The sequence below is a fragment of the Lagenorhynchus albirostris genome, chromosome 3 (assembly GCF_949774975.1).
Source record: "Lagenorhynchus albirostris chromosome 3, mLagAlb1.1, whole genome shotgun sequence".
Classification (NCBI taxonomy): Eukaryota; Metazoa; Chordata; class Mammalia; order Artiodactyla; family Delphinidae; genus Lagenorhynchus; species Lagenorhynchus albirostris.
In genome coordinates, this window is record NC_083097.1 from 94,137,220 (window position 1) to 94,161,651 (window position 24,432).

The window sequence follows — 24,432 nt, forward strand, 5'->3', positions numbered from 1 at the left end:
TCAAATCTGCTACTAGATTGATTTATTAGAACCAAGAATAAGCTAATTTTAAAAACTCTTACTAAAATGATTTTTATAACAGCTCTGGGAACAGATCTTTTCCACATAAATTCAATTTATCATACAAACACTTCCTATGCTCTGTAATGTACAGGATCTGAAGACATTGTAACATATCTATAAAAAATATTACATCCAAGTATTTACTCAAATGTTAAACAACTGATCTCTCTAGAAAAAAGCTCCAATAATTTTCTTTTAAAAAAGCTACTGTAAAAAATCAAAATGTATCTCAATATGTTTATATAACAAATGCTTTTCAAGAGACTGTCATTTCCTTATTCCCATTATTTGTTAAAACAGTACATTATTTTTTAAAATAGTACTATGTACTGATTGAAAACAATGGAATCAATACCAAAAGAACTGTTTTCTTGAGGCACTTTTCAAACATATTTACAGCTATGTGTTATAGATATCAAAATTTAAAAATATTATTTTGCTTTAGAAATTAAAAGCATTGTACATTTTTTAAAAAGAAGCATAGTTTGCATGAAAATACACGTAAATATGGATGTCAGGAAATATTCCTGACATGATTCCATGAGCCCCTTATTTGTACTTCAATTCAGGTACATATTCTGACCGTAACTGTTCTATGACAAGAGAGGAGGTGAAGAGGTTCTAGACTAATAATAAAAACCATGACACTACTGCAATGCTGCAAAAACAATCATTCCTTAAATCTAGTGTCATATATTTATAGCTAATACTTGGTCAATTTGCTTATCAAAAGTGTCAGTGTTCTGACTTATTTTTAACAAAGTCTTGAATTGAGTTTTTTGGAAGCTATAAATAGATTCATTTTGTTGGAGGTGAAACCTAAGGGGGAAGGGCAAGCAGCTTGGAGAACGATGCTAGCGGTGGGAGAGGAGCCAAATCCTGGGAGGGCCTTGTGTGCAGTGCCAGCTGACTCTGAGTGCTAAGAAAGTTTTTCAACAATTCTAACAGACTTAACAGAAGAGTTTAGATTAGAGGTTCTCTTTTGCATCAGAGATCCCTTTGGGAGTCTGAAAAGAGCTTTGGTCCCTTTCCTCTCATTTAAGCAAATGTACATACACACACACAGTGTCACTAGGAGGGGCACTGGACTAGAGGAAGACTGGTAAGACATTTTCAGAATCCTAGGCCTGAACTTGGGCCTAGTGCCACCAAAGTTTTGGGGCAGGGCAGAGCACGGAGATGATGAGCTGTGTTGGCAGGCTAGGCCTGAGGGGTCTGTAGATGGCATCCATGTAGTTACTGACTTTATTATATTAGAGCATGCAGCTTAGACTATGGCCTGTCTAGGTTTGGAAAATAGCAGAATTATCCACATATTTTGAAGAAATGTCATTATTTCTGAAGAACCCTTTTAAAAGTACTTATGAAATACAAGAATCTTTTGTTCTTCACATCTATGCCTTTCCTGAGCTGGGAAAGCATGGAATATTGTATTGTCTGAATCTATTTGGTTCCTGAGTTTTAGAGAGTGAATGGTTTGAGAGTTCATATAGCAAAAGTATTCATCTAAAAAAAATAACCTGAATCTGCCAAAATTCAGAGAATAAGAGTATGGACAGTGAGGGGCACCTGTATTCAGGATTTGAGATTTCTGATTTAATGACTTATGAAAAGAGTAAGAACTAGCTCCCTTTTGGATTTAAGAGTAATTTATTCTGCAGAGCTCAAGTGATAGCTAGTAATCCTAAAGATCTTGGATGAACCAATTCTATTTTGGACAGGGACCATTCAGACCATCTGCCTTACTGCCCGCAACAAGATGAAACACTGCTAAGTGAAATATATGGAAAAAAGGGCAAACTATACCAATACATCTTGATAATCAAATCCTTCCTTTACACCCCAAAGACCCTAAATCTACCATAAACTTAAACAATTTACCTTTTTAAAAACATTATTTAAAGTAAGTTTACAACTGTGCCTATATTTTCTATCATATGCCCTTTCTGACAAAGATGCTTGAAGATCTACTCAAAAAATAAACAAAAGTTGCTCTGGATTTATACAAAAAATAAATTACCTGGATGACTATCTGGCCACTTGGCAAATCCCCCTACGAGGCGATCTTGAGTTGATAAGATATAATTTCTATTTTTCTCGAAGTTAGTATACTGGAAAATTTTCAGAAGCTGAAATGACATGACAAATATAAATTTATTGACATAAAACTTTCATATTGACCTTTGGCTCAATTTTCAGATATATGTAATTTAAATATGCTTTTCTCTAATTAAGTAAGGCTCTCAGAACAAGCCTAGGGGGCTTGAGCATTTAAAATTCTCAACCACATTAACTTTTTTTTATCATCTTATCAAATATACTCTCCTTTTCTTGACCCACTCACTATTTCCTTCTTTTGAACCATACCCAACTGACTTCTCTGCATCACATTTAGCTACATTCAAAACACAACTTCCCAGTATGCTCAACTTCATCAGTTATTTTTAAAAGGGCAATTTAATTAACCTATATTCTAACTCTTATGACAGGCTTTTTTTTTTTTTTTTTGCGGTACGTGGGCCTCTCACTGTTGTGGCCTCTCCCGTTGCGGAGCACAGGTTCTGGACGCGCAGGCTCAGCGGCCATGGCTCACGGGCCCAGCTGCTCCGCGGCATGTGGGATCCTCCCGGACCGGGGCACGAACCCGTGTCCCCTGCATCGGCAGGCAGACTCTCAACCACTGCGCCACCAGGGAAGCCCATGACAGGCTTTTGAACTATTAGTTACAAATTGCTGGTAATGAAAACTAAAAATATTTCAAAAAAAAGAGCAACAAAAATTATTAACCACGTGCTAGAGACAGTTTTGTTTGAGAATAGTAAAAAATTAAAGCTCTTTAATTAGGAAAGATACAAGGTGAGACAAATACAATTTTAGCATAAAAAATTATGTAGCTTAAAGATTTAGGACATGTATTTGTCCTTTCTCTGAAGATCCCATTCAATAGAAAAAAATAAAGAATTGTCAAACTGTGAAGAGAACGGGGTTGGGGAGTGGTGAGCAGTAGATAAGAAAGTTCAAGAAGTGTCACAAAGCAGCTGAAAGTGTGTCAATAAATCAGAGAGCCACGAAAGGTATTAATGATTAATAAAGAAGCATTATTTCTCAAAAAGAGAAACAAAACCAATAAGAAGGTTATGGTACAAATAAGAAACCAACTTATTCATTCATTTGGTTTATAATAGAATATAAGCAGAGACTCTTTAGACTCCTGATGCTAGAAACATTTTTCATCAAGTGGCACATAAGTCATTACATAGAAAGAAGGAACAATAATCTTAGCACTGTACTTGGTTTAGCAATAAAAAGTATTTATACAGCCCTAATATGTGATTACTGGTTTTCAAATTTTAAAATCAACCTAAAGGCAAAGCATAAAATATTTGATCATTGTTACTGAACAAAATATGAATGTCACCTAAGCTGATGTTGTAAAAGTAAAGGTAAACTGAAAGGTTTAGAAGGGAGAGGAAGAGAAATGGTTCAGAACTAAAAAAAATATATACCAGTAACAATCTGCTGGAAAAAGGGGAGGCCAAATCTTCATTTTTTATAGTTGGGAATATGTTTTCATAGCTGGGATAATGCCTAAAGGTGTTAAGTCAAGAAATCAGCATATTTAAAGTTATTATTTAAAGTTATCCGTAAGAATTAAAAATTTTAAAAAGGTTTAAAAGTAGTTGCCTTTAGAAAGTTGTCAAAGACCACCAAGGTCATATCAAAAAGACTCAAGAAACAACTTGAAGGGGCTCCTACTGGCTAAAGATGGGACAATTTGAGCATTAAAAAGAACAATGTAATGGACTAAAATGGATAAAATATATTAAAATCTATGAGTTCACAGTGATACTCAAAGGTTAAAAAAAAAAAAAACCCTAAAACCCAATTATTTTATTGGAAAACTTTAGAGGATGCTAGGGAACCAACTCACTGACTGAATGAACATTATTAAAATTAAGAGAAAGAATCATCTGCCTTTCTCTGTATAACCATACCTTAAGTTAAAGTGAAATTCTTCTTTATAAAAGAATCCTAGTTAATAAATTTAGAGGGAATGATAGAATATCACCATATAGCAACCCCCAATGACATAATGGACCTAAGTAATGATCCTCAACGGCTGCTAAAACCATTCCGTAAGAAGATGATGAAGCTTTTATACATCGGCAACAAACAATCCAAAAGAAAACTAGGAAAGCAATTCCACTCATAACAGCTTCCAAAAGAATTTAAATACTTAGGAATAAACCTATCTAAGCAGGTGAAAGATCTGTATGCAAAAAACTACCAAACACTGGTGAAAGATTAAAGATCTAAATAAATGGATAAACATTCCATCATCATGGATAGGAAGACCTGACATTGTTAAGATGTCAACAATACTCAAAGCAATCTACAGATTCAATGTAAACTCTATCAAAATTTCAACAGCCTTTTCCCTAAGAAATGGTAAAGCCAATCCTTAAATTCACATGAAATTGCAAGGGGCCCTGAAGAGCCAAAACAATCTTTAAAAAGAAAAATGTCAAGAACTCATACTTCCTGATGTTGAAATTTATTACAAAGCTACAGTAATTAAAACAGTAAGGACCAATGCAATAGAATGGAGAGCCCAGAAATAAACAGATGATTTTCGACAAAGGTGCCAAGACAATTTAATGGGTAAAGAACTGTCTTTACAACAAATGGCATTGGGAAAGCTGGATGTCCACATGTAAAAGGATGAAGCTGAAGCTCTTGCTTTATACCATATACAAAAATCAACTCAAAGTGGATCAAAGACCTAAGTTCAAGAACTAAAACTATAAAACCGTTGGAATAAAACATCAGGGAAAATCTTCATAACATTGGATTTGGCAATGATTTCATGGAATAACAACCAAAAGCACGGGCAACAAAAGAATAAATAGATAAATTGGACATTTCTCCAAAGAAGATACACAGGATGGCCAATAAGCACATCAAAAGGTGCTCGATATCACTAATCATTAGGGAAATGCAAATCAAAACCACAATGAGATGTCACCACATAGCCATTAGGATGGTATTATAAAAAAAAAAAACAGAAAAAACAAGTATTGGTGAGGATGTAGAGAAATTGGAACGCTTATACATTGCTAGTGGGAATGTAAAATGGTGCAGCCACTGTGGAAAATAGTTTGGTGGTTTCTCAAAAAGTTGAACATATAATTACCATGTAATACACCAATTCCACTCCTAGGTAATTATCCAGAAACAGATATTTATTTTACACCAGTGCTCACTGCCACCATATTTACAATAGCCAAAAGGTGAAAACAATCCAAGTGTCCATCAACAGATGAACAGAAAAACAAAATGTGGTATATACATAAAACAGGTATATTTACTCAACCATAAGAAGGAACGAAATTTTGATATATGTGACAAAATGGATGGAGCTTGAGAAATATAAGCCAGACACAGGACACAGTAGATTATATGATTCTACTTATATGATGTACCTAGTATAAGTAAATTCACAGAGACAAAAAGTAGAATAGAGGTTAGCAGGGGCTGGAGGGATGGGAGAATGGGGAGTTACTGTTTAATGAGCACAGTTTATGTTTAGGATGATGAAAATGTTTGGTATGGTATTGGTTACACAACACTGTGATTTGTACACTTATAAATAGTTAAACTTTATTACATTACGTATATTTTAACACCATAAAAAAAAAGTGAACAAAGAAGGCTCATGGGGAACTTTATAATGGATGAATCAGTTTTGACAACTCTGGAGCCCTTTGATCAAAAGGAGAGACAGCCAGAGATTATATTATATGCCTCTTGATGTGATGCAATAGGAAATATATATCATCCTGACTTGATATTTAATGATAAGGAACTATGGCTGATTTCTCAGAAGTGATACTACGGTTCCATTTTTTAAAAAGCTCTTTTTGTTTAGCGATTATACTGAAAATTTTCCAGATAATATAAAAAATGGTATCTGGGATTTGCTTTAAAATATTAGTCAGTGAGGGTGAGGGAAGTGGATAGGTATATGGATGAATGAAGGCTGGCTTTGGGATGACAACTGTTGAGATTGGTTGATGAACATATTAAGGGTTCATTATACACTATTCTCTCTTCTTTTGGGTATGTTTGAAATTTTTCATAATTATAAAAATTAATATGGTGCACCTGAGGAATGGCACTAAAAGTGAGGAGACAGAGGCTACTGCCTTCATTTTAAATTGTTCTATTTTCCCAATTCATTTCAACCACATGTATGAATTTTGTTTAAGAGAAAAAAATTAGGATATTATAGTAAGTCCCCACATACGAACCTTTAAGTTATGAACATTCAAAGATGCAAACGTGCATTCACATGTCCAATCGCGTAAGTCAGTTCACATGTCTGGCGTACATTGTCACATGCGTGCATCCTCTACAAGTGGTTGTGCTTTTTGTGTACTCTACTGTACAGTACTGTATAGAGTACAGTAGTACAGTATCTTTATTTCAAGCTAGATCTGCAAGAGGACGACTTCATTGAATTCCTTGCTGTGCAACAGGAGAAGTTTACTAATGAAGACCTGATGGAACTGGAGGCCCAGAGAAAGGATGAAGAGAGACAAGAGGAAGAAGTAACTGAAGAACCGAAGAGATTCATGATGCAGGAAATGGCAAGGGGATTTTCTTTATTTGAGGAGACACTGTTAGTTTTTGAGGCACAGGACCCGAATGGAGAACGGTACACGAAGGTTGCAGCAGCCATTCAGAATGCAATCCAGTGCTAGCATGTCATCTATGACGAGAAAAAAAGAGCTACTAACCAGACATCACTGGATCGTTTTTTCAAGAGGGTAGATAGACCTGAATCCAGCAAGGAACCAGAACCTGTGCCATCCACGTCAGGCGTGAGTGAAATTGCAGCTTGCCCTCCGTCTCCTGTTGCTGACGATCCTTTGGCTCTACCATCTCCCACCTCCTCTCCCTCCTCCAGTCAGTAACTCTTCTTGCCTGTTCACTCGATGCCAGCCCCTGTATGCCAGCTGTGGTACTGCACTATAGTACTTTTCAAAGTACTATACTGTAGGATTAAAAATGTTTTACTTTTTGTGTTTGTTTTTTACATATTATTTGTGTGAAAAGTATTATAAACCTATTACAGTACAGTACTATACAGCCGATTGTGTTAGTTGGGTACCTAGGCTAACTCTGTTAGACTTACAAACAAACTGGACTTACAAACGCACTCTCGGAATGCAACTTGTTCATATGCAGGGGACTTACTGTGTATAGATGATGAACATAGACTTTTGTTAGATTCCTGAATATCAGGCCTAGGTGATATGTTTTAAAGGCAAAAAAGGCGATTTTAAGGTATTAAAAACTTGTGGGTACGCAATGGCTAATAAGCTTATGTATTTAGGTACATCAAAAGGTAGTAGAGATGGGGAAAATGTATGAACATATTAATCAATACATTTCAGAAGGCTTACACAAATAAATTAATACAAAATAGAAAACCTTAGATGGTTTCTAAAGGAATGACCCATGGTTTATCTTTTAAGATTAAATTTTCCCATAAACCCTTTACTGGTATGTTCAGACAGATCTCCCCACTAGACAGACCACCGATCAGTTTCAGGTAAAAGTTTTTTATGACATTACACCTACTTTCTTACATAGGTTCTGGGACACTAGAGCTTTATAAGAATAGAAATTTCTAAGTAGTACAACAGATAATTGAATTCTGTGGAAAAACCATACAGAGACTAGCTTTGCCAGAGCAACAGGAAAAACCTTTTGCCCTAAACCTAACAATATTTAATGAACATTACAAAGACCAAACCCTTTACGCACAGTTTTTTTATTAACAAAGAGTAAAGGTTTCTCATTTTTATTATTTCTCTTACCTTTAGAGTTGCTCCCACCCAAAAAGAATAACAGGTGTCGACAGGCTTATTAGGTCTTCCATGATAACCATTTTGTTGTCTCATTATACACCACCTCTTTATCCTGTTCAATTCTTTTTCTGAAAAAACTTCTTCTAGTTTACCCATCAGGCACAGTGATGCAATGCCACAAAAAGTTGATCCTCCTGTTAATTAAAACCACACAATACTTTAAACTTATTAGATGTCTAGGAAAATAATATGAAATGATTGAAGAAAAAAAGGGTTAAATAACTCTAGAAAATAGTGAAATAAAATTAAAAGACAATTAATTTTACTTTTATTTCACTATTTTATTTACCTTAATTTCACTATTTAAAATAACCACTAAGCACTGGAGTCTTCAATATGAACTTGATGAAATAGAAAAAAATTAAAATAACTTAAGGCCGTAAGAACAATTTTTTAAATGAAAAAAGATTTAGAAAGTAGTTCAAAATTATATGGTTAATGGGAGAGTTGAAACTAAAATCTAGAACTCCTACTCCCTGTCTACTACTCTATCACCTGAGTCTGATTTTAATTCCCTTAAAGACAGTGTATTGATTATGAATTGAGGTTCCATCTGCCTAAAGCTACAGACTGATTTTCACATATAACATAAACTAGAAGCTTATATGTCAGCTTAAGAAATTTAAGGAAGAAAAGTTTTAGCAAAGGGCAAGTGTGTGTGTGTGTGTGTGTGTGTGTGTGTGTGTGTGTGTGTGTGTGTTGGGGATGGGGGTAGTGTGGAGAAGAAAACTGTATCTGGAAGTAGATGCACAATACAGGTCCATGCTCACTATGGTAGACTGACTAATGCCCCCCAGTGATATCCAGGTCCTAATCCCTGAACATGGGCATGCTACCTTATATGGCAAAAAGGCCTCTGCAAATGTGATGGAAGTTAAGGATCTTGAGACGGGGAGATTATCCTGGATGGGGTGTACCCTAAGTGTAACCACAAGTGTCCCTATAAAAGGGGGGCAGAGGGAGATTAAACCACAGTCAAAGAGGAGGCATTGTGACTATGGAAGCAGAGACTAAAGTGATGAGACAAGAAGTCAAAGAATGTCAGCAGCCACCAGAAGCTGAAAGAGACAAAGGAACAGATTATCCCCTGGAGCCTCCAGAAAAAACCTGCTCTGCTGACATCTTGATTTGAAGCCCTGTAAGATGCAGTTCAGACTTCTGGCCTCTGGAACTGTAAGAGAATAAATTTGTGTTGTTTTATACCCCTAAGTTTATTAAAATGTTACAGCTTCAATAGAACCAATATAGTCACAAAGGTAATTACTTTCCTCGGGAAATGAAAAGTCAGTATTTTTCCATAAAGGAAAAAACAACAACAAAAAAACCCCCACCACTTTCCATTGGCGTTATCTGCTGTCAACTCCAAACAATTTGAAAATACTTATATTTCCAACTTATTACAACTTGACCTAGTGATTTTTATTAATTCCATCTCTTTAAATAGATTGTTCCTAATATGCCTCATCCTGTAACTTTCCTTTTGGTGTTACAAATCTTGGCTGTATTCTCTGGCAAAGGAAAAGTGAGCATTCTCTCTAGAAAATGCAAGGCAGCTATCACATTAAAAGGGTCACTGTCAAAAAATAAAAATAAATAAATAACAGGGTCACACTGTAAGAACTATTTAGTCTTCAGAATTTTTCCCAATGGAAAAAAAAAGGGAGATCTATGTTAGTCATGAGTGAATTAAAACAAAAGTAAAACAAATTTATCATAACCTTTTAGAATAATTTCTATTCAGCAACTATCAATCTTATTTCCCCTTCAATGACCTACTAGTTTCAATTTCTCTTTCATGAGAAGCTGGCCATGACTTCAGGTATTATTACATCATTAAATATAAAGCCTCTAAGAGAAAGTGCATAATCTTTAAAACTATCTACCAAGAAATAAAGACCCACTTAATTGTTACTCTCCAAAATAATTGTTCGGATTTTTTAAAGCAAACTGGCACAATTCAAAATAAAAATACTCTTTACTTTGCCCAAATGACCAGATTTTGAAAATGACAATTTCTGAAGTAAGCCTGGTCTCTGAGTAGCCAAACACAGTCATTACAAAGTCTATTCTTTAAGCTAAAATTCACTTATCAACATTTACCCCTGAGAGGTTCCTGTGTAAACAATTTTAGAACACCAGTTTCTAAAAATCTGGATTAAAAGTAGGATGTTAGAAGAGTGTTAGAGGCAGACAAAAACAGCAAGAAAAGACAGGTAACATTATGACAATAAGTACAGTAAGAAAAAGCAGGCACAAGACCTCAACTAGAATATCCTTTTGGGGCTAAATAGGATTAGGTCAATGATTCCTACAAGCTTCAAAAATCTTCGAGAATGTTACATCACTATATATATTAAAGTACAATTTAAGAATTCCTTCTCATAATAATGATCTGAATTCATCAAGAAAAGATTAAATTCTGCTCATTATGCCCTGGTTGAAGAAGGTTATGAAAATAACCTTCTGTATCGAAGGCATGTAAGAGTACGAGAATATTAAGGCACATACAAATAAGAGAAAGATTTCCACCTGAAACTGCTGAAAGTTTGCCACCTAAAGTGGAATGCTTCAGTTATGTGGATAATTAATGTACACAGAATACCACTGTCATAAAAAAATCACAGCTGGGAGGGACTGGTTCTCTCTTTACAACCTACCCCAGTTCTTCCAGTTGCAGGGTAAAGGAGATGTTACTGACTCTGGTTCTGTTTGCTATGCTTTACTTACGTTTTAACTTATTGTTCCCGTAAGGTTTTAAAGCTCGTTTTTAAGCATTCTCTTAGTATCTATTTGTATATACCAAATAATTTGAAAGAATCTATGTGCTCTGAAATGTGTAATTTAAGATGGTCAACAAACATACAGCTAAAGTAGAAAGCTAAGTAAACAGGTACACAAATAAGTACATCATTTTACTCTTAAACACCACATGAAAAAGGTAAAGTGAGGGAGATTCAAGGGAGTTGAATGCTTAGACGAAATCAGGCCAAGTAAAGTTTAATACTTCTCTCCTGGATTAAGGAGTAGAGATATTCTAAAAGAATCATGGAATCAAATGAAGATATGTGAACTTTTACATTATGAATCTCAAGAGGAAAAGTAGTTTCAATCCTAGCGAAGTAGGAAAATCTAATTCTTCCAAAACACATGAACATTTTCCCTTAAAACTGTACTATCATAAAAGAATCACTAGGATAAACAGAATCATAACATTTGATAATCATGGCCTAGAAGGGTACAATGTGCCTATTTAGTTCTCGTGACAAATGGACTCCAGGCTAAGCAGGTGTTGGAGAACAGCAGTTGAGTTAAAAAGAAAAAGAAAACAGTGTATTAAGCAGCATTTAGACTGCGGAATTAGGACAAAGAACACATGAAAAAACTTGATTAACATCAAACTGTAGCAGAAGTACACATTCTAAATTCAGCCTTCCCAGCTTTCGGATGCAGAGTGGAATACAGCATAACTAACTCATCGAATATGTACTGGACAACTACAATATTCAAGGGCATATGGAGTATGACATAAATAAGACACGATCAGTTTACAACCTAGCAGAGAAGGTAAACAGAAGTAAATGGTACGAACCAAGTATTACGGGAATATAGAAAAGGGAGAAATTGCTTAGGGCTAGGGGGGACAAGAAACAATGAAAGATTTTACAAAGAATGTGACAGTGAAACTAAGCATAGAAAGATGGGTAAAATTTGAAGTTTAAGGAAAGGGAAATGAAGAGAAGTAAAGGGGAAGCATTTCAAGTATAGGAAAAAGAACATTAGTAAAGTCCAGGGGTGAGAAGGCATGTAAGAACATTTGGAGAATACATTTTCTCTGCAACCTAGAGCACATGGAAGGGATCTCTCACATTACAAAGCTAGGCTGGCACTGGACCACGGAGAACTACACTAAGAGATTTAAATATGGGCAGAATGGTACTGCTGAACAAGCATAGGGTTTCAAGACACTTACCTGATATGTGAGCCTAGGAGTTAAGTTACTTACCTTCTCTGGGTAAAACGACAATAATCACTGTGGTGGTTTTATACTGTGTTAACTTGGCTAAGCGAGAACTGTTTCCCAGAATCCCCTTCTTTATATGGTCTGAAGCTAGAGAAATCTGTGTGAGATCTCTAAGGTGGAAGTGAAGCAGTAGCCATTGCCCTGGTTGTGGGCACAGAAGGTAAGAGACAAGGGTAGAGGTGCTGTGAGAGTCTAGCTTGCCCTTATTCTCCCATATACTTGGAATCCAAGTTCCTTCTACTTCTTGCTCTAGTGACACCAGGCCCACGAATGGATGTACGAACAACAGCCTTCCAGTTACATTCTGGCAGCTGCATGCACCTGGCTCTCCAGATTCCCCTGCAAGGTCTCACTTGTCCACCTGTGCCAGTGCCTCAGGAGAGCTTGTCAGTGACTCTTTCCTGATCCACCTGCTACCCCTTTCAGGGCCTTACTTCTCCATCTTCTTCCACAACCATGTAAAATCTTACTCCTATAATAAATTCCTAGTCTTTAATATTCATAGTGATTTTGCTTCTGATTGAATCTAACTAATACCAAGATGTCCACTCTCGGAGGGCTAGTGTGAGGATTAAGTGAGAAAACTGTTAGCTGGCACAGAGCAGCTGCTTCATAAATAAATTCTTTTCCTTTTAAGTCCGTAAAAGGTTATAAACTGGTGACTAACGGAGGACTGGTGTGACTGGCAAGTTAAGAACAACAACAACAAAAAACAGAACAGGAGATTAAACACCCCAAATTCTGGATTTCTGGCTCTCTGAAAAATCAGTAGATCAGAATAGTTCCACATTCCTGAATAGCAAAAACAGACTTGGAAGGAAGGAAAGAGCAGAATGATGGTTTTTAAAAATGTGCAGCTTGAGAGATATAAAGGTAGCTAGCTCTGCCTGGCAGGCACACAGAAAGGCAGTATGCAGCTCAGAAGCAACAGTATAGATTTGGAAACAAAGTGTGGGTGCCATCACCCCAGGGATGATTGACAGGGAACCATCTGTTAGTTCATTTAACTATGTGCCACGTGTTACAAGTGTGGGAGATAAAACAGTGAATAAAATAGGCCAAAACCTCTGATCTCATGAGGCATATATTATGTGGAGACAGACAATAAACAAATAAATAAAATAAAAGTGATATGGAGAAAAATAAAGCCAGAAAGGGGGACAGAGAATGGGGTATGTATCTGTGGTTGGCTTGCAATTCTAAACAGGAGGTGTGTTTGTGGGTGGTTTGCAATTTTAAAAAGGGGGCTTTTCCAAAAATATCATTTGAGCCAATACCTGAAGGATGTGAAGTGAAGCCAGGTGTTTGCTAGGGATGGGAGTGGAGGATTCTATATAGAAGGAATAGCAAGTATAAGAGTCCTGATATTTAGAAAGATGAATGATCCAATGAAAAGAAGGAAGTTGGACTAAGATAAAGAGGTGAGAGGAAGAAACAAAAATTGTGAAGGAGCCAGAAACAACTTGTCAGGAAGAAGGACAAGAGGAATTGATACTTCAAGAAAGAAGGGGAAGAGGCTAACAGCTTCATTTGCTTCAATAAATAGAAGATGAGGAATGAGAAAAAGACACTGGATTTGAAATGTAGACCATTCATGACTTTAAAAGAAATATTTCATTTAAGTTGCTGAATCTTACACAGAAAAATTAAAGAACAAGCCATTTGTGTAGAAGGGCAAATAGTATACCTGGACCACTATTCTAAAAAGATTAATAAAAGGAGAAAAAGGGAGAACACCATGACTTCAGAGTGCCCAATCTGCAAGACTACTTTTTAGAAAGAGGTTTCTCTTGCCAGTGTAGACAGTGATAAGATAGGGAAGGGAGGCTATACCAAAGCCTTCTAGAGTAGTACTTCTCAGCCTATCTAACCTCACAGCACACAAGAACATTAAAACGTCTGACATTTGCAGAACACACAGCGGTGACCTGAGGAGCGAGCTCCTGGTACCTAAACGGGAGCTCTAGACGCCTAGGTCTTGGCTGCTCCAAAGGCTCAGGCAGCAATAGCTTGGCATGCCTATAGCCCATTTGCAGCACACCCTGTACTGTGGCACCCTGCGTAGGAAGCCCTCCTCTCGGGCTTTAGACCTTAAATCTACCAAGACAAAAAGAGTGTAAAAGGAAGATGTAAGCTTTTTGGCATGAACCACAGCCCATCAATGATGATCTTGCTGGGTGTGATCCTACTCGAGTCATACTGACTCCAAATCACTACTTGTGTGACTCAGCAAGACTTTTTTTCCATCAGAGAGTATCATGTTTGAGCGGCCCTCTCTGTTTCATATCCCAGAGAACGTAATCCCATTTTCTGGGGAACAACAGTGTTTGTTCCACAGGTCTCCTGCACTGCAAAGTATCTCCTCCGCCTGAGTGCCCATTAACATCCTTTACAATAGTGAGCCCAGACCTCGTCTTCTCAGAAATTCTTATAGATGCCAGATTTCCTCTTTGTGCAACTACAAGTATATCCCTCCTTACCAAGTAGTGATGACCAGTGACATAATTGCTACTGCCACCCCCAATCTCATATAGACATACACAAGAATTATGATGTCCTAATTACAGTATGGCTTCAGAGGAAAATCCAAGACAGTTTTCTATACGCCCCTTAGTGACACGTATGCTCTACAAATACCACCGAAGGAGGGAGTGAAAATGTCAGAGAGGGAAGAGATACCTGATAGGACAGGTCCTAGGGAAAGCACAAGGAATGTGTTTTAAAAAAATGTTTATACATGGTTTACAGTTTACAAAGCAGTTTCCCTCGTATCTCTAAAAATAATTTTAAAGAAAGATATAATTATTTCTACTCTGTTGATGAGGAAATCCTCAGAGAGATTAAGTAAGGGGCCTAAGCCACATAGCTAGTGTTAGGGCTGAGACCTGAATATTGATGTGTTCTTTCTACTCTATCGTGCTAGCAGAGGGATGGACACACAGGTGAGCACAAAAACACTGCTGTGATGAAGAGGAAACAAGGATTTCACTCAGAGAGCCTCCCTGATCTGGGCTCTTTTTTTTTAAAAAAAAAAAAAAGGAGCAAGGAAGTGCATTTACTTCTACACGATATATTCCACTTGAAAGAGTTCAGGCTATTGATGTTTTGACAAACTAAGTGACTATCGCTCACTCTGGTTCTGCCAAAATTGAGGAAAAGTGTGAAAGGAGAAACTGTATTAATGTACGCAGTGAACATATGCTATGTGGCAAAATGTTTTATCACTATGACTTAGGACAATTATATTAAGGAGGTAAAAAAAATTTTTTCTTCACAAATTCATTGATTCATGTTTAATATTCTGTATCTAGCTTTTTAGTATTACACCAAAGAAGAAAACGTGCTGTTTTCTAACAATATTTTAAATCATCCCAAGATGTTTTCATGCAACTAACAGCTGAAATGATCACCAGAAAGTACTGTTTGAACATTCTGGTCTGAATAATCTCTGAATGGTTACTGACCTAGGAGAGGCTCGAGTTGGCACAGCAGTGTCAACAGAGAGAAGTAGGAAAGAAGACAGTCAGGCTGCACCAAGAGTTGAGACAGACTTCTGAGGTCCTACATGTTGAAGATACCATGATGTTATTTGAAGGAACAAAAGAAACTACATGTCCATTTATTTTAAGATGCCTTACCATGAGATTCAAGTCCAGCTCCCTGTGCCAACCCATTGTCATAGGACTGAAAAAGAAAAATATGTTCAGTTTAACAGGGAAATAATAATAAATAAATAAGTTGTCATTATGTTCATTTTTTGTCTCTTGATCTAATTTTAGTTCTCCTTTATATTTTTCAAAATATGCACTCTTTCCCACAATGAAATAGATCTAGGCATTTTCAAGTACCTGCTCTTGTCTTATTCACCAAGCCAAATCAGTAAATGTATGCACTAGGCATATTCTGAGAATACTGTCCAAAGATGGCACCTACATATTTAATTTCTACCCAATAAGAAGCCCCAACCTTTATTCCTCTCTCACTTTCAAGAATATATGAATTTAAGGAAAATGTAAGGATTTTATACTCCTATAACATTATAAACACAAATCTATTTTGAAGCTCTTAGGTAGCCAATGATAATGGTGCCTGCCTAAATTTGAATCTCCCCACATATCCCACAAAATCAAAACAGGATAAGAACAATACAACTACATAAAACTGAAACCTTGTCAAAGCTAGAAGACATGCTCAAGCTTCAAATTTCCTTTCTACAGAAGAAGAAACATCAAATCCCACACTCCTGACATACTTTTGCAGAGAGCAAGGGCAATCTGAAAACTTGTGAGGAAGAGAGAGGAGGGGCGCTAATGGCAGGTCTGAGATTACCTAAAATCACTAGCTTAAATCACTAGGAAAAGCCTCAGTGTGAAATACAGGCAATCCTTGCTTTGCACAGTTCCAATATACACAAATTCCAGGTACCCCCGCTTAGTTAAGTAACATAGTATGGTTCAAATTTCAGTAATAACAATATATTAACAGTTAGCAACTGCATAAAGTACAAACTTGCTGCTAGCTCCTCAGTCCACAAACCATTACATACATAATAGATGTGTATCACAATCAGTGACCAATCACGTCACCTTTTTCAAAGTCTGTAGTAATTGGTCACTGCACATGTTTTTCAGTTCACACAGACAGCAATGTATGTGGCTGTGCTGTCTGTCTTTTAGTGATAAACCCACATGATGTTTTAAAAACAATCAAAAAAGGAGATTGGCTACCAAAGATGAAAGTGCAGTAAAGAAATGAAAAGCAGTTAACACTGAAAGTGAAATTGAGATCAAACAGAGTAATATAAGAAACAGCTATCATGACAGTGCTGGCTGATTGAGACTAGATATGCAGTCAGAAAAATCAAGTGAAGGCGAAAGAAATATCTACATAAATGAGGAAAGTGGCTCTGATGAAAAAGATGGAGATGTTCTAGAGAAGAGATGCTGGCAAAAACTTCACATAAAAGGAACTCTCAGATATTTCACAATGAAAATGCAAAGGACAGAATGTTGGAAGCTGATACAAACTTAGAAAGGAGTATGATCATTTACCAAGACAGAAAAGATGCCTGCTCCATATTATAAATTATATAATGAGAAGACAAACAGTGCTGTTCAAGCTACTACTGATGAATGTTTTTACACAGAAAACACTTTAATTTTCAATATTGCTAATGTTTTAAATTATGATGTACTAATAAATAAACATTGGTTTTACCATTTAAAAATTCTGTGTACATTTATAACGGTAATAGTTTTTAATGTTTTGGCAAAAAATTATAAAGGTCACAGAACAAGTGTCATTTTTCCCACTGATGATTAAAATCACTGTGCATCATTTCAGCCTGCAAGACCATCATTACAGTCTGGCACTACCAGGCAAAGTGAGGATGCTGTACTGTAGGAGCTCTGGTAACACTGAACAGTGACTACAGAGAAAAGACCGAGGAGAGTGTGCAAGTCAAGGTGGCAGCATTCAATGGGCATAAGTCTGGTGAAGACAGTTAAAAAAGGAAAGGAGAAGGGCCCACTGAAGACCAAATAAATGAAAACTCCAAAGAACAAAATGCAAAAACCCGGGAAACAAAAGAGAACCTTTCTCCTACCAGAAAATCACAGAACTCACAAACCTTCCCCAATCACTAAACAAACAAACAAACAAAAAGACACTCTAAATTAAAGAAATCATACTTTGTTTCTCTGCACTGAAAAGAGGGCACTCTTAAACTAGGAATTCTTGTAAGAAAAAAAAAAATCCACTAATGACTAAACAGAAAAAGACAAATCTACACAAAGTAACTCTGAGATGAAAACACAACAATCAGAATGAAAACATCCCAGTATAGGAAAATCTGCCTTCACCTCCAAAAAATGGTGATAAAGCAAAGGAAAACTGTAATACAGCACCCCAAACTCAACTGCGTATCCTCAAATAAGCATTCGGGAATATGAAAAGAGATTTAACGGTAAAATATGAAAAGGATAAACAGTAGGAAGAAATAAAAATTAAATGATTTCAGGAAAGCACAGTAAGGGACATTTAAGAAAGGCTGAAAACAGCAAAGAGAATAAAAATGAGATAAAGAAGTAAAAAGGGTCAGAGAGAAAGTGGTTGAAATGAAAGATAAGCAAAGAAAGAAAACACACTAAATTGGAATACCTAAAGAAAAAGGAAAAATAATGGACTACAAGTAGGGGTCAGCAAACTGGGGACTACAGGTTAAATTTGGCCTGTGGCCTGGTTTTGTACAGTCCTAAAGTTAAGAAAATGGTCAAACTCATTCCTAATAAAATAAATGCAAATTAAAAACACTGAGATACCATTTTTCACCCATCATATTGGTAATAATAAAAACCGTGTGAAAACACATTCTATTGGTGACACTGTGTGGACACAGGCACTCTCATACACTGGTGGGAATATAAATTGGTTCATACCTTTTGTAGAGAAAATGGGCAATATCTGATAAACTTTATGTATGCATTTACTTTTTTTATACAGCAGGTTCTTATTAGTTATCTATTTTATACACATTGGTGTATATATGTCATTTCCAATCTCCCAATTCACCATACCCCCTGCTTTCCCCCCTTGGTGTCCATACTTTTGTTCTCTACATCTGTGTCCCTATTTCTGCCTTGCAAACTGGTTCATCTGTACCATTTTTCTAGATTCCACATATACGTGTTAATATACACTATTTGTTTTTCTCTTTCTGACTTCACTCTGCATGACAGTCTCTAGGTCCATCCATGTCTCTGCAAATGACCCAATTTCGTTCCTTTTTTATGGCTGAGTAATATTCCATTGTATGCATGTACCACATCTTCTTTATCCATTCGTCTGTCGATGGGCATTTAGGCTGCTTCCATAACCTGGCTATTGTAAACAGTGCTGCAATGAACACTGGGATGCATGTGTCTTTTTGAATTATAGCTATCTCTGGGTATATGCCCAGCAGTGGGATTGCTGCGTCATATGGTAATTCTTTTTTTTTCCTTTATGTTTGTTTTATTTTTTCATTTTGAAAAAAGCATAACATATGCTTTTTAAAAATTATTAAAATAAAACCCTAGAAAAGCATAACATTTTTTAAAATTTATTTTATCAAAGGTATATACATTCATCATTTAGAAAGTTAAATGGTACTGAAAAATTTATAACAAAAATTTATAACAAAACAGTGATTCCCTGCATCATTCCTCACACTCCTCCAGTACCCTTTTCCAGAGGCAACCACTTTTCAGTATTTGGCCATTTCTTCTGGAGTATACATCTTGGTGCTTCCAAATAATATGCCTAGATCATACTGTTTTAAATTGTGACTTTTAGACATATTCTATCATTTATTATGGTAGATAAGCATCCAACTCTCTTACACCCCATTCCCCTCTGTTCCTGTGCCCCATGCTCCGAGGATACTACACTTTGCTTTAATCAACTTCTGTGATTATGTAACCTGTCTACGAAAATACAATTCACAGTTGAGCATTGTGGACTATGGTTGTTTATTTTCTTATTTTTCCTGAAATTAACTGTTACCTTTTCCCCCATTTGTGTGTTTTACTTTGTACTGACCGTCTAATAGACACAGCTTCTGATAGACACAGTCAACCACCATTAGACACCTACCAATGTCTGTCTTTGTCTTGAACAGAGCCCCCCACTCCTCCATCCTTGTCCTATCTGGGTTGAGTGCTCTCCACACTGTTGCAGAGCTGTCATCTGGGGACTTCCCTTCACTATCAACCTTGGAACTTCCTATGTTTTTCACCTGAGTTGGATTTCTTATCTCTTCCTCTTTCTTGGTTTACTCTTTTGTTTTGGTGGAGAACATCCTCTAAGAGTCAAGGCAAAGAAGGATCTTTCCTTTGTTCCAGTGTTATGAAATTTCACAGTAATGTTCCTGGGTTTGAGCCTATTTTCATCCATTATAATGGGCCCTCAGTGGTCCTTTCAGGATATCTGGAAACTCAGATCTTTCCCTTCTGAGAAATCTTCTTGAACTTTTTTTTAACATCTTTATTGGAGTATAACTGCTTTACAATGTTGTGTTAGTTTCCGCTGTATAACAAAGTGAATCAGCTATACGTATACATATATCACCATATCCCCTCCCTCTAGAGTCTCCCTCCCACCCTCCCTATCCCACCCCTCTAGGTGGTCACAAAGCACTGACCTGCTCTCGCTGTGCTATGCAGCTGCTTCCCACTAGCTATTTTACATTTGGTAGCGTATATATGTCAATGCTACTCTCTCACGTCGCCCCAGCTTTCCCTTCCCCCTACACGTGTCCTCAGCTCCATTCTCTATATCTGCATCTTTATTCCTGTCCTGCCCCTAGGTTCATAAGAAACATTTTTTTTTTTTAGATTCCATATATATGTGTTAGCATACGGTAGTTGTTTTTCTCTTTCTGACTTACTTCACTCTATGACAGACTCTAGGTCCATCTACCTCACTACAAATAACTCAATTTCATTTCCTTTTATGGCTGAGTAATATTCCATTGTATATATGTGCCACATCTGCTGCATCCATTCATCGGCCAATGGACACTTAGGTTGCTTCCATGTCCTGGCTATTGTAAATAGTGCTGCAATGAACATTGGGGTACATGTCTCTTTTTGAATTATGGTTTTCTCAGGGTATATGCCCAGTAGTGGGACTGCTGGATCATATGGTAGTTCTATTTCTAGTTTTCTAAGGAACCTCCATACTGTTCTCCATAGCGGCTATATCAATTTACATTCCCACCAACAGTGCAAGGGTCTTGCAGTGCACTTATTGTTTGTAGACTTTTTCATGATGGCCATTCTGACCGGTGTGAGGTGATACCTCATTGTAGTTTTGATTTGCATTTCTCTAATGATTAGTGATGTTGAGCAGCTTTTCATGTGCCTCTTGGCCATCTGTATGTCTTCTATGGAGAAATGTCTATTTAGGTCTTATGCCCATTTTTTGATTGGGGTGTTTGTTTTTTTAATATTGAGCTGCATGAGCTGTTTATATATTTTGCAGATTAATCGTTTGTCCATTGCTTCATTTGCAAATATGTTCTCCCATTCTGAGGGTTGTCTTTTCGCCTTGTTTATAGTTTCCTTTGCTATGCAAAAGCTTTTAAGTTTCATTAGGTCCCATTTGTTTATTTTTGTTTTTATTTCCATTACTCTAGGAGGTGGGTGATAAAAGATCTTGCTGTGATTTATGTCGAAGTGTTCTTCCTATGTTTTCCTCTAAGAGTTTGATAGTGTCTGGCCTTACATTTAGGTCTTTAATCTATTTTGATTTTATTTTTGTGTATGGTGTTAGAGAGTGTTCTAATTTCATTTTTTTACATGTAGCTGTCCAGTTTCCCCAGCACCACTTACTGAAGGAATTGTCTCTTCTCCATTGTATAGCCTTGCTTCCTTTGTCACAGATTAGTTGACCATAGGTGCGTGGGTTAATCTCTGGGCTTTCTATCCTGTTCCATTGATCTATATTTCTGTTTTTGTGCCAGTACCATGTTGTCTTCATTACTGTACCTCTGTGGTATAGTCTGAAGTCAGGGAGTCTGATTCCTCCAGCTTCGTTTATTTCCCTCGAGATTGCTTTGGCTGTTCGGGGTCTTTTTTGTCTCCACACAAATTTTAAGATTTTTTGTTCTAGTTCCGCAAAAAATGCCATTGGTAGTTTGATAGGGATTGCATTGAATCTGTAGATTGCTTTGGGTAGTATAGTCATTTTCACAATATTGATTCTTCCAATCCAAGAACATGGTATATCTCTCCATCTGTCTGTGTCATCTTTGATTCCTTTCATCACTGTCTTATTGTTTTCTGAGTACAGGTCTTTTACCTCCTTAGGTAGGTTTATTCCTAGGTATTTAATTTTTTTTGTGGCAATGGTGAATGGGATCGCTTCCTTAATTTCTCTTTCTGATCTTTCATTTTAGTGTCTAGGAATGCAAGAGATTTCTGTGCATTAATTTTGTATCTTGCAACTCCACCAAATTCATTGATTAGCTCTAGCAGTTTTCTGCTGGCATCTTTAGGATTTTCTGTGTATAGTATCCTGTCATCTGCAAACAGTGACAGTTTTACTTCTGCTTTTCCAATTTGGATTCCTTTTATTTCTTTTTCTTCTCTGATTGCTGTGGTTAGGACTTCCAAAACTATGTTGAATAATAGTGGCGAGAGTGGACATCCTTGTCTTGTTCCTGATCTTAGAGGAAATGCTTTCAGTTTTTCACCATTGAGAATAATATTTGCTGTGGGTTTGTCGTATATGGCCTTTATTATGTTGAGGTACGTTCCCTCTATAACCACTTTCTGAAGAGTTCTTATCCTAAATGGTGTTGAGTTTTGTCAAAAACTTTTTCTGTATCTATTGAGATGATCATATGGCTTTTATTCTTCAATCTGTTAATATGGTGTATCACATTGATTGATTTGCGTATGCTGAAGAATCCTTGCATCCCTGGGATAAATCCCACTGTATCATGGTGTATGATCCTTTTAATGTGTTGTTGGATTCTGTTTCCTAGTATTTTGTTGAGGAGTTTTGCATCTATATTCCTCAGTGATATTGGTCTGTAATTTTTTTTTGGTAGATCTCTGTCTTGTTTTGGTATCAGGGTGATGGTGGCCTCATAGAATGAGTTTGGGAGTGTTCCTTCCTCTGCAATTTTTTGGAAGAGTTTGAGAAGGATGGGTGTTAGCTCTTCTCTAAAGGTTTGATAGAATTCACCTGTGAAGCCATCTGGTCCTGGACTTTTGTTTGTTGGAAGATTTTTAATCACAGTTTCAAATTCATTACTTGTGATTGGTCTGGTCATATTTTCTATTTCTTCCTGGTTCAGTCTTGGAAGGTTATACCTTTTGAAGAATTTGTCCATTTCTTCCAGGTTGTCCATTTTATCGGCACAGAGTTGGTTGTAGCAGTCTTTTATGATGCTTTCTATTTCTGCAGTGTCCGTTGTAACTTCTTTTTCATTTCTAATTCTATTGATTTGCATCCTCTCCCTCTGTTTCTTGCTGAGTCTGGCTAAAGTTTTATTAATTTTGTTTACCTTCTCAAAGAACCAGCTTTCAGATTTATTGATCTTTGCTACCGTTTTCTTTGTTTCAATTTCATGTATTTCTGCTCTGATGTTTATGATTTCTTTCCTTCTACTAACTTTGGGTTTTGTTTCTTCTTCTTTCTCTAGTTACTTTAGGTGTAAGGTTAGATTGTTTATAGGTTTTGGATCATCGTGTTTTTGTTGTCATTTGTGTCTAAGTATTTTCTGATTTCTTCTTTGATTTCTTCAGTGATCTCTTGGTTATTTAGTACATATTGTTTAGCCTCCATGTGTTTGTTTTTTAAGGTTTTTTTTTCCCTGTAAGTTATTTCTAATCTCAGCGTTGTGGTTGGAAAAGATGCTTGATATGATTTCAATTTTCTTAAATTTACCGAGGCTTTATTTGTGACCCAAGATGTGATCTATCCTTGAGAATGTTCCATGTGCACTTGAGAAGAAAGTGTAACCTGCTGTTTTCAGATGGAATGTCCTATAGATATCAATGAAATCTATCTGGTATATTTTGTCATTTAAAGCTTGCGTTTCCCTATTAATTTTCTGTCTGGATGATCTGTCCATTACTGTAACTGAGGTGTTAAAGTCCCCCACTATTATTGTGTTACTGTCAATTTCCTCTTTTATAGCTTTTAGCATCTGCCTTATGTATTGAGGTTCTCCTGTGTTGGGTGCATATATGTTTATAATTGTTATTGTCTTCTTCTTGGATTTTGGTCCCTTCATCATTAGGTAGTGTCCTTTCTTGTCTTTTGTAACATTCATTAATTTAAAGTCTATTTTATCTGATATAAATATTGCTATTCCAGCTTTCTATTGATTTCCACTGCATGCAATATCTTTTTCCATTCCCTCACTTTCAGTCTGAATGTGTCCCTAGGTCTGATGTGAGTCTTTTGTAGACAGCATATATATGGATCTTGTTTTTCTATCCATTCAGTGAGCCTGTGTCTTTTGGTTGGAGTATTTAATCCATTCACATTTAAGGTAATTATCAATATGTATATTCCTATTTTCTTAATTGTTTTGGGTTTGTTTTTGTATGTCCTTTTTTTCTCTTGTGTTTCCCACTTACAGAAGTTCCTTTAGCATTTGTTGTAGAGCTGGATTGGTGGTGCTGAATTCTCTTAGCTTTTGCTTGTCTGTAAAGCTTTTGATTTCTCTGTCGAATCTGAATGAGATCCTTGTCAGGTAGAGTAATCTTGATTGTTGGTTGTTCCCTTTCATCACTTTAAAATATCCATGCCACTCCCTTCTGGCTTGTAGAGTTTCTGCTGAGAAATAAGCTGTTAATAACCTTATGGGAGTTCCCTTGTATGTTATTTGTCATTTCTCCCTTGCTGCTTTTAGTA

At 36.5% G+C, this 24,432-nt stretch overlaps 1 protein-coding gene across 2 annotated transcripts in view; it reads right to left on the minus strand.

The window, feature by feature from the left end:
* Positions 1-24,432, minus strand: part of PGGT1B (protein geranylgeranyltransferase type I subunit beta) — a 56,809-nt gene that overhangs the window by 2,918 nt on the left and 29,459 nt on the right. For both annotated transcript variants that reach the window (XM_060143407.1, XM_060143408.1), the window contains exons 6-8: positions 15,660-15,705; positions 7,950-8,134; positions 2,084-2,192 (exon numbers count right to left, since the gene is read on the minus strand). In XM_060143407.1, the coding sequence (XP_059999390.1) occupies positions 2,084-2,192; positions 7,950-8,134; positions 15,660-15,705 (340 nt within the window). The remainder of the gene's footprint in view (positions 1-2,083; positions 2,193-7,949; positions 8,135-15,659; positions 15,706-24,432) is intronic.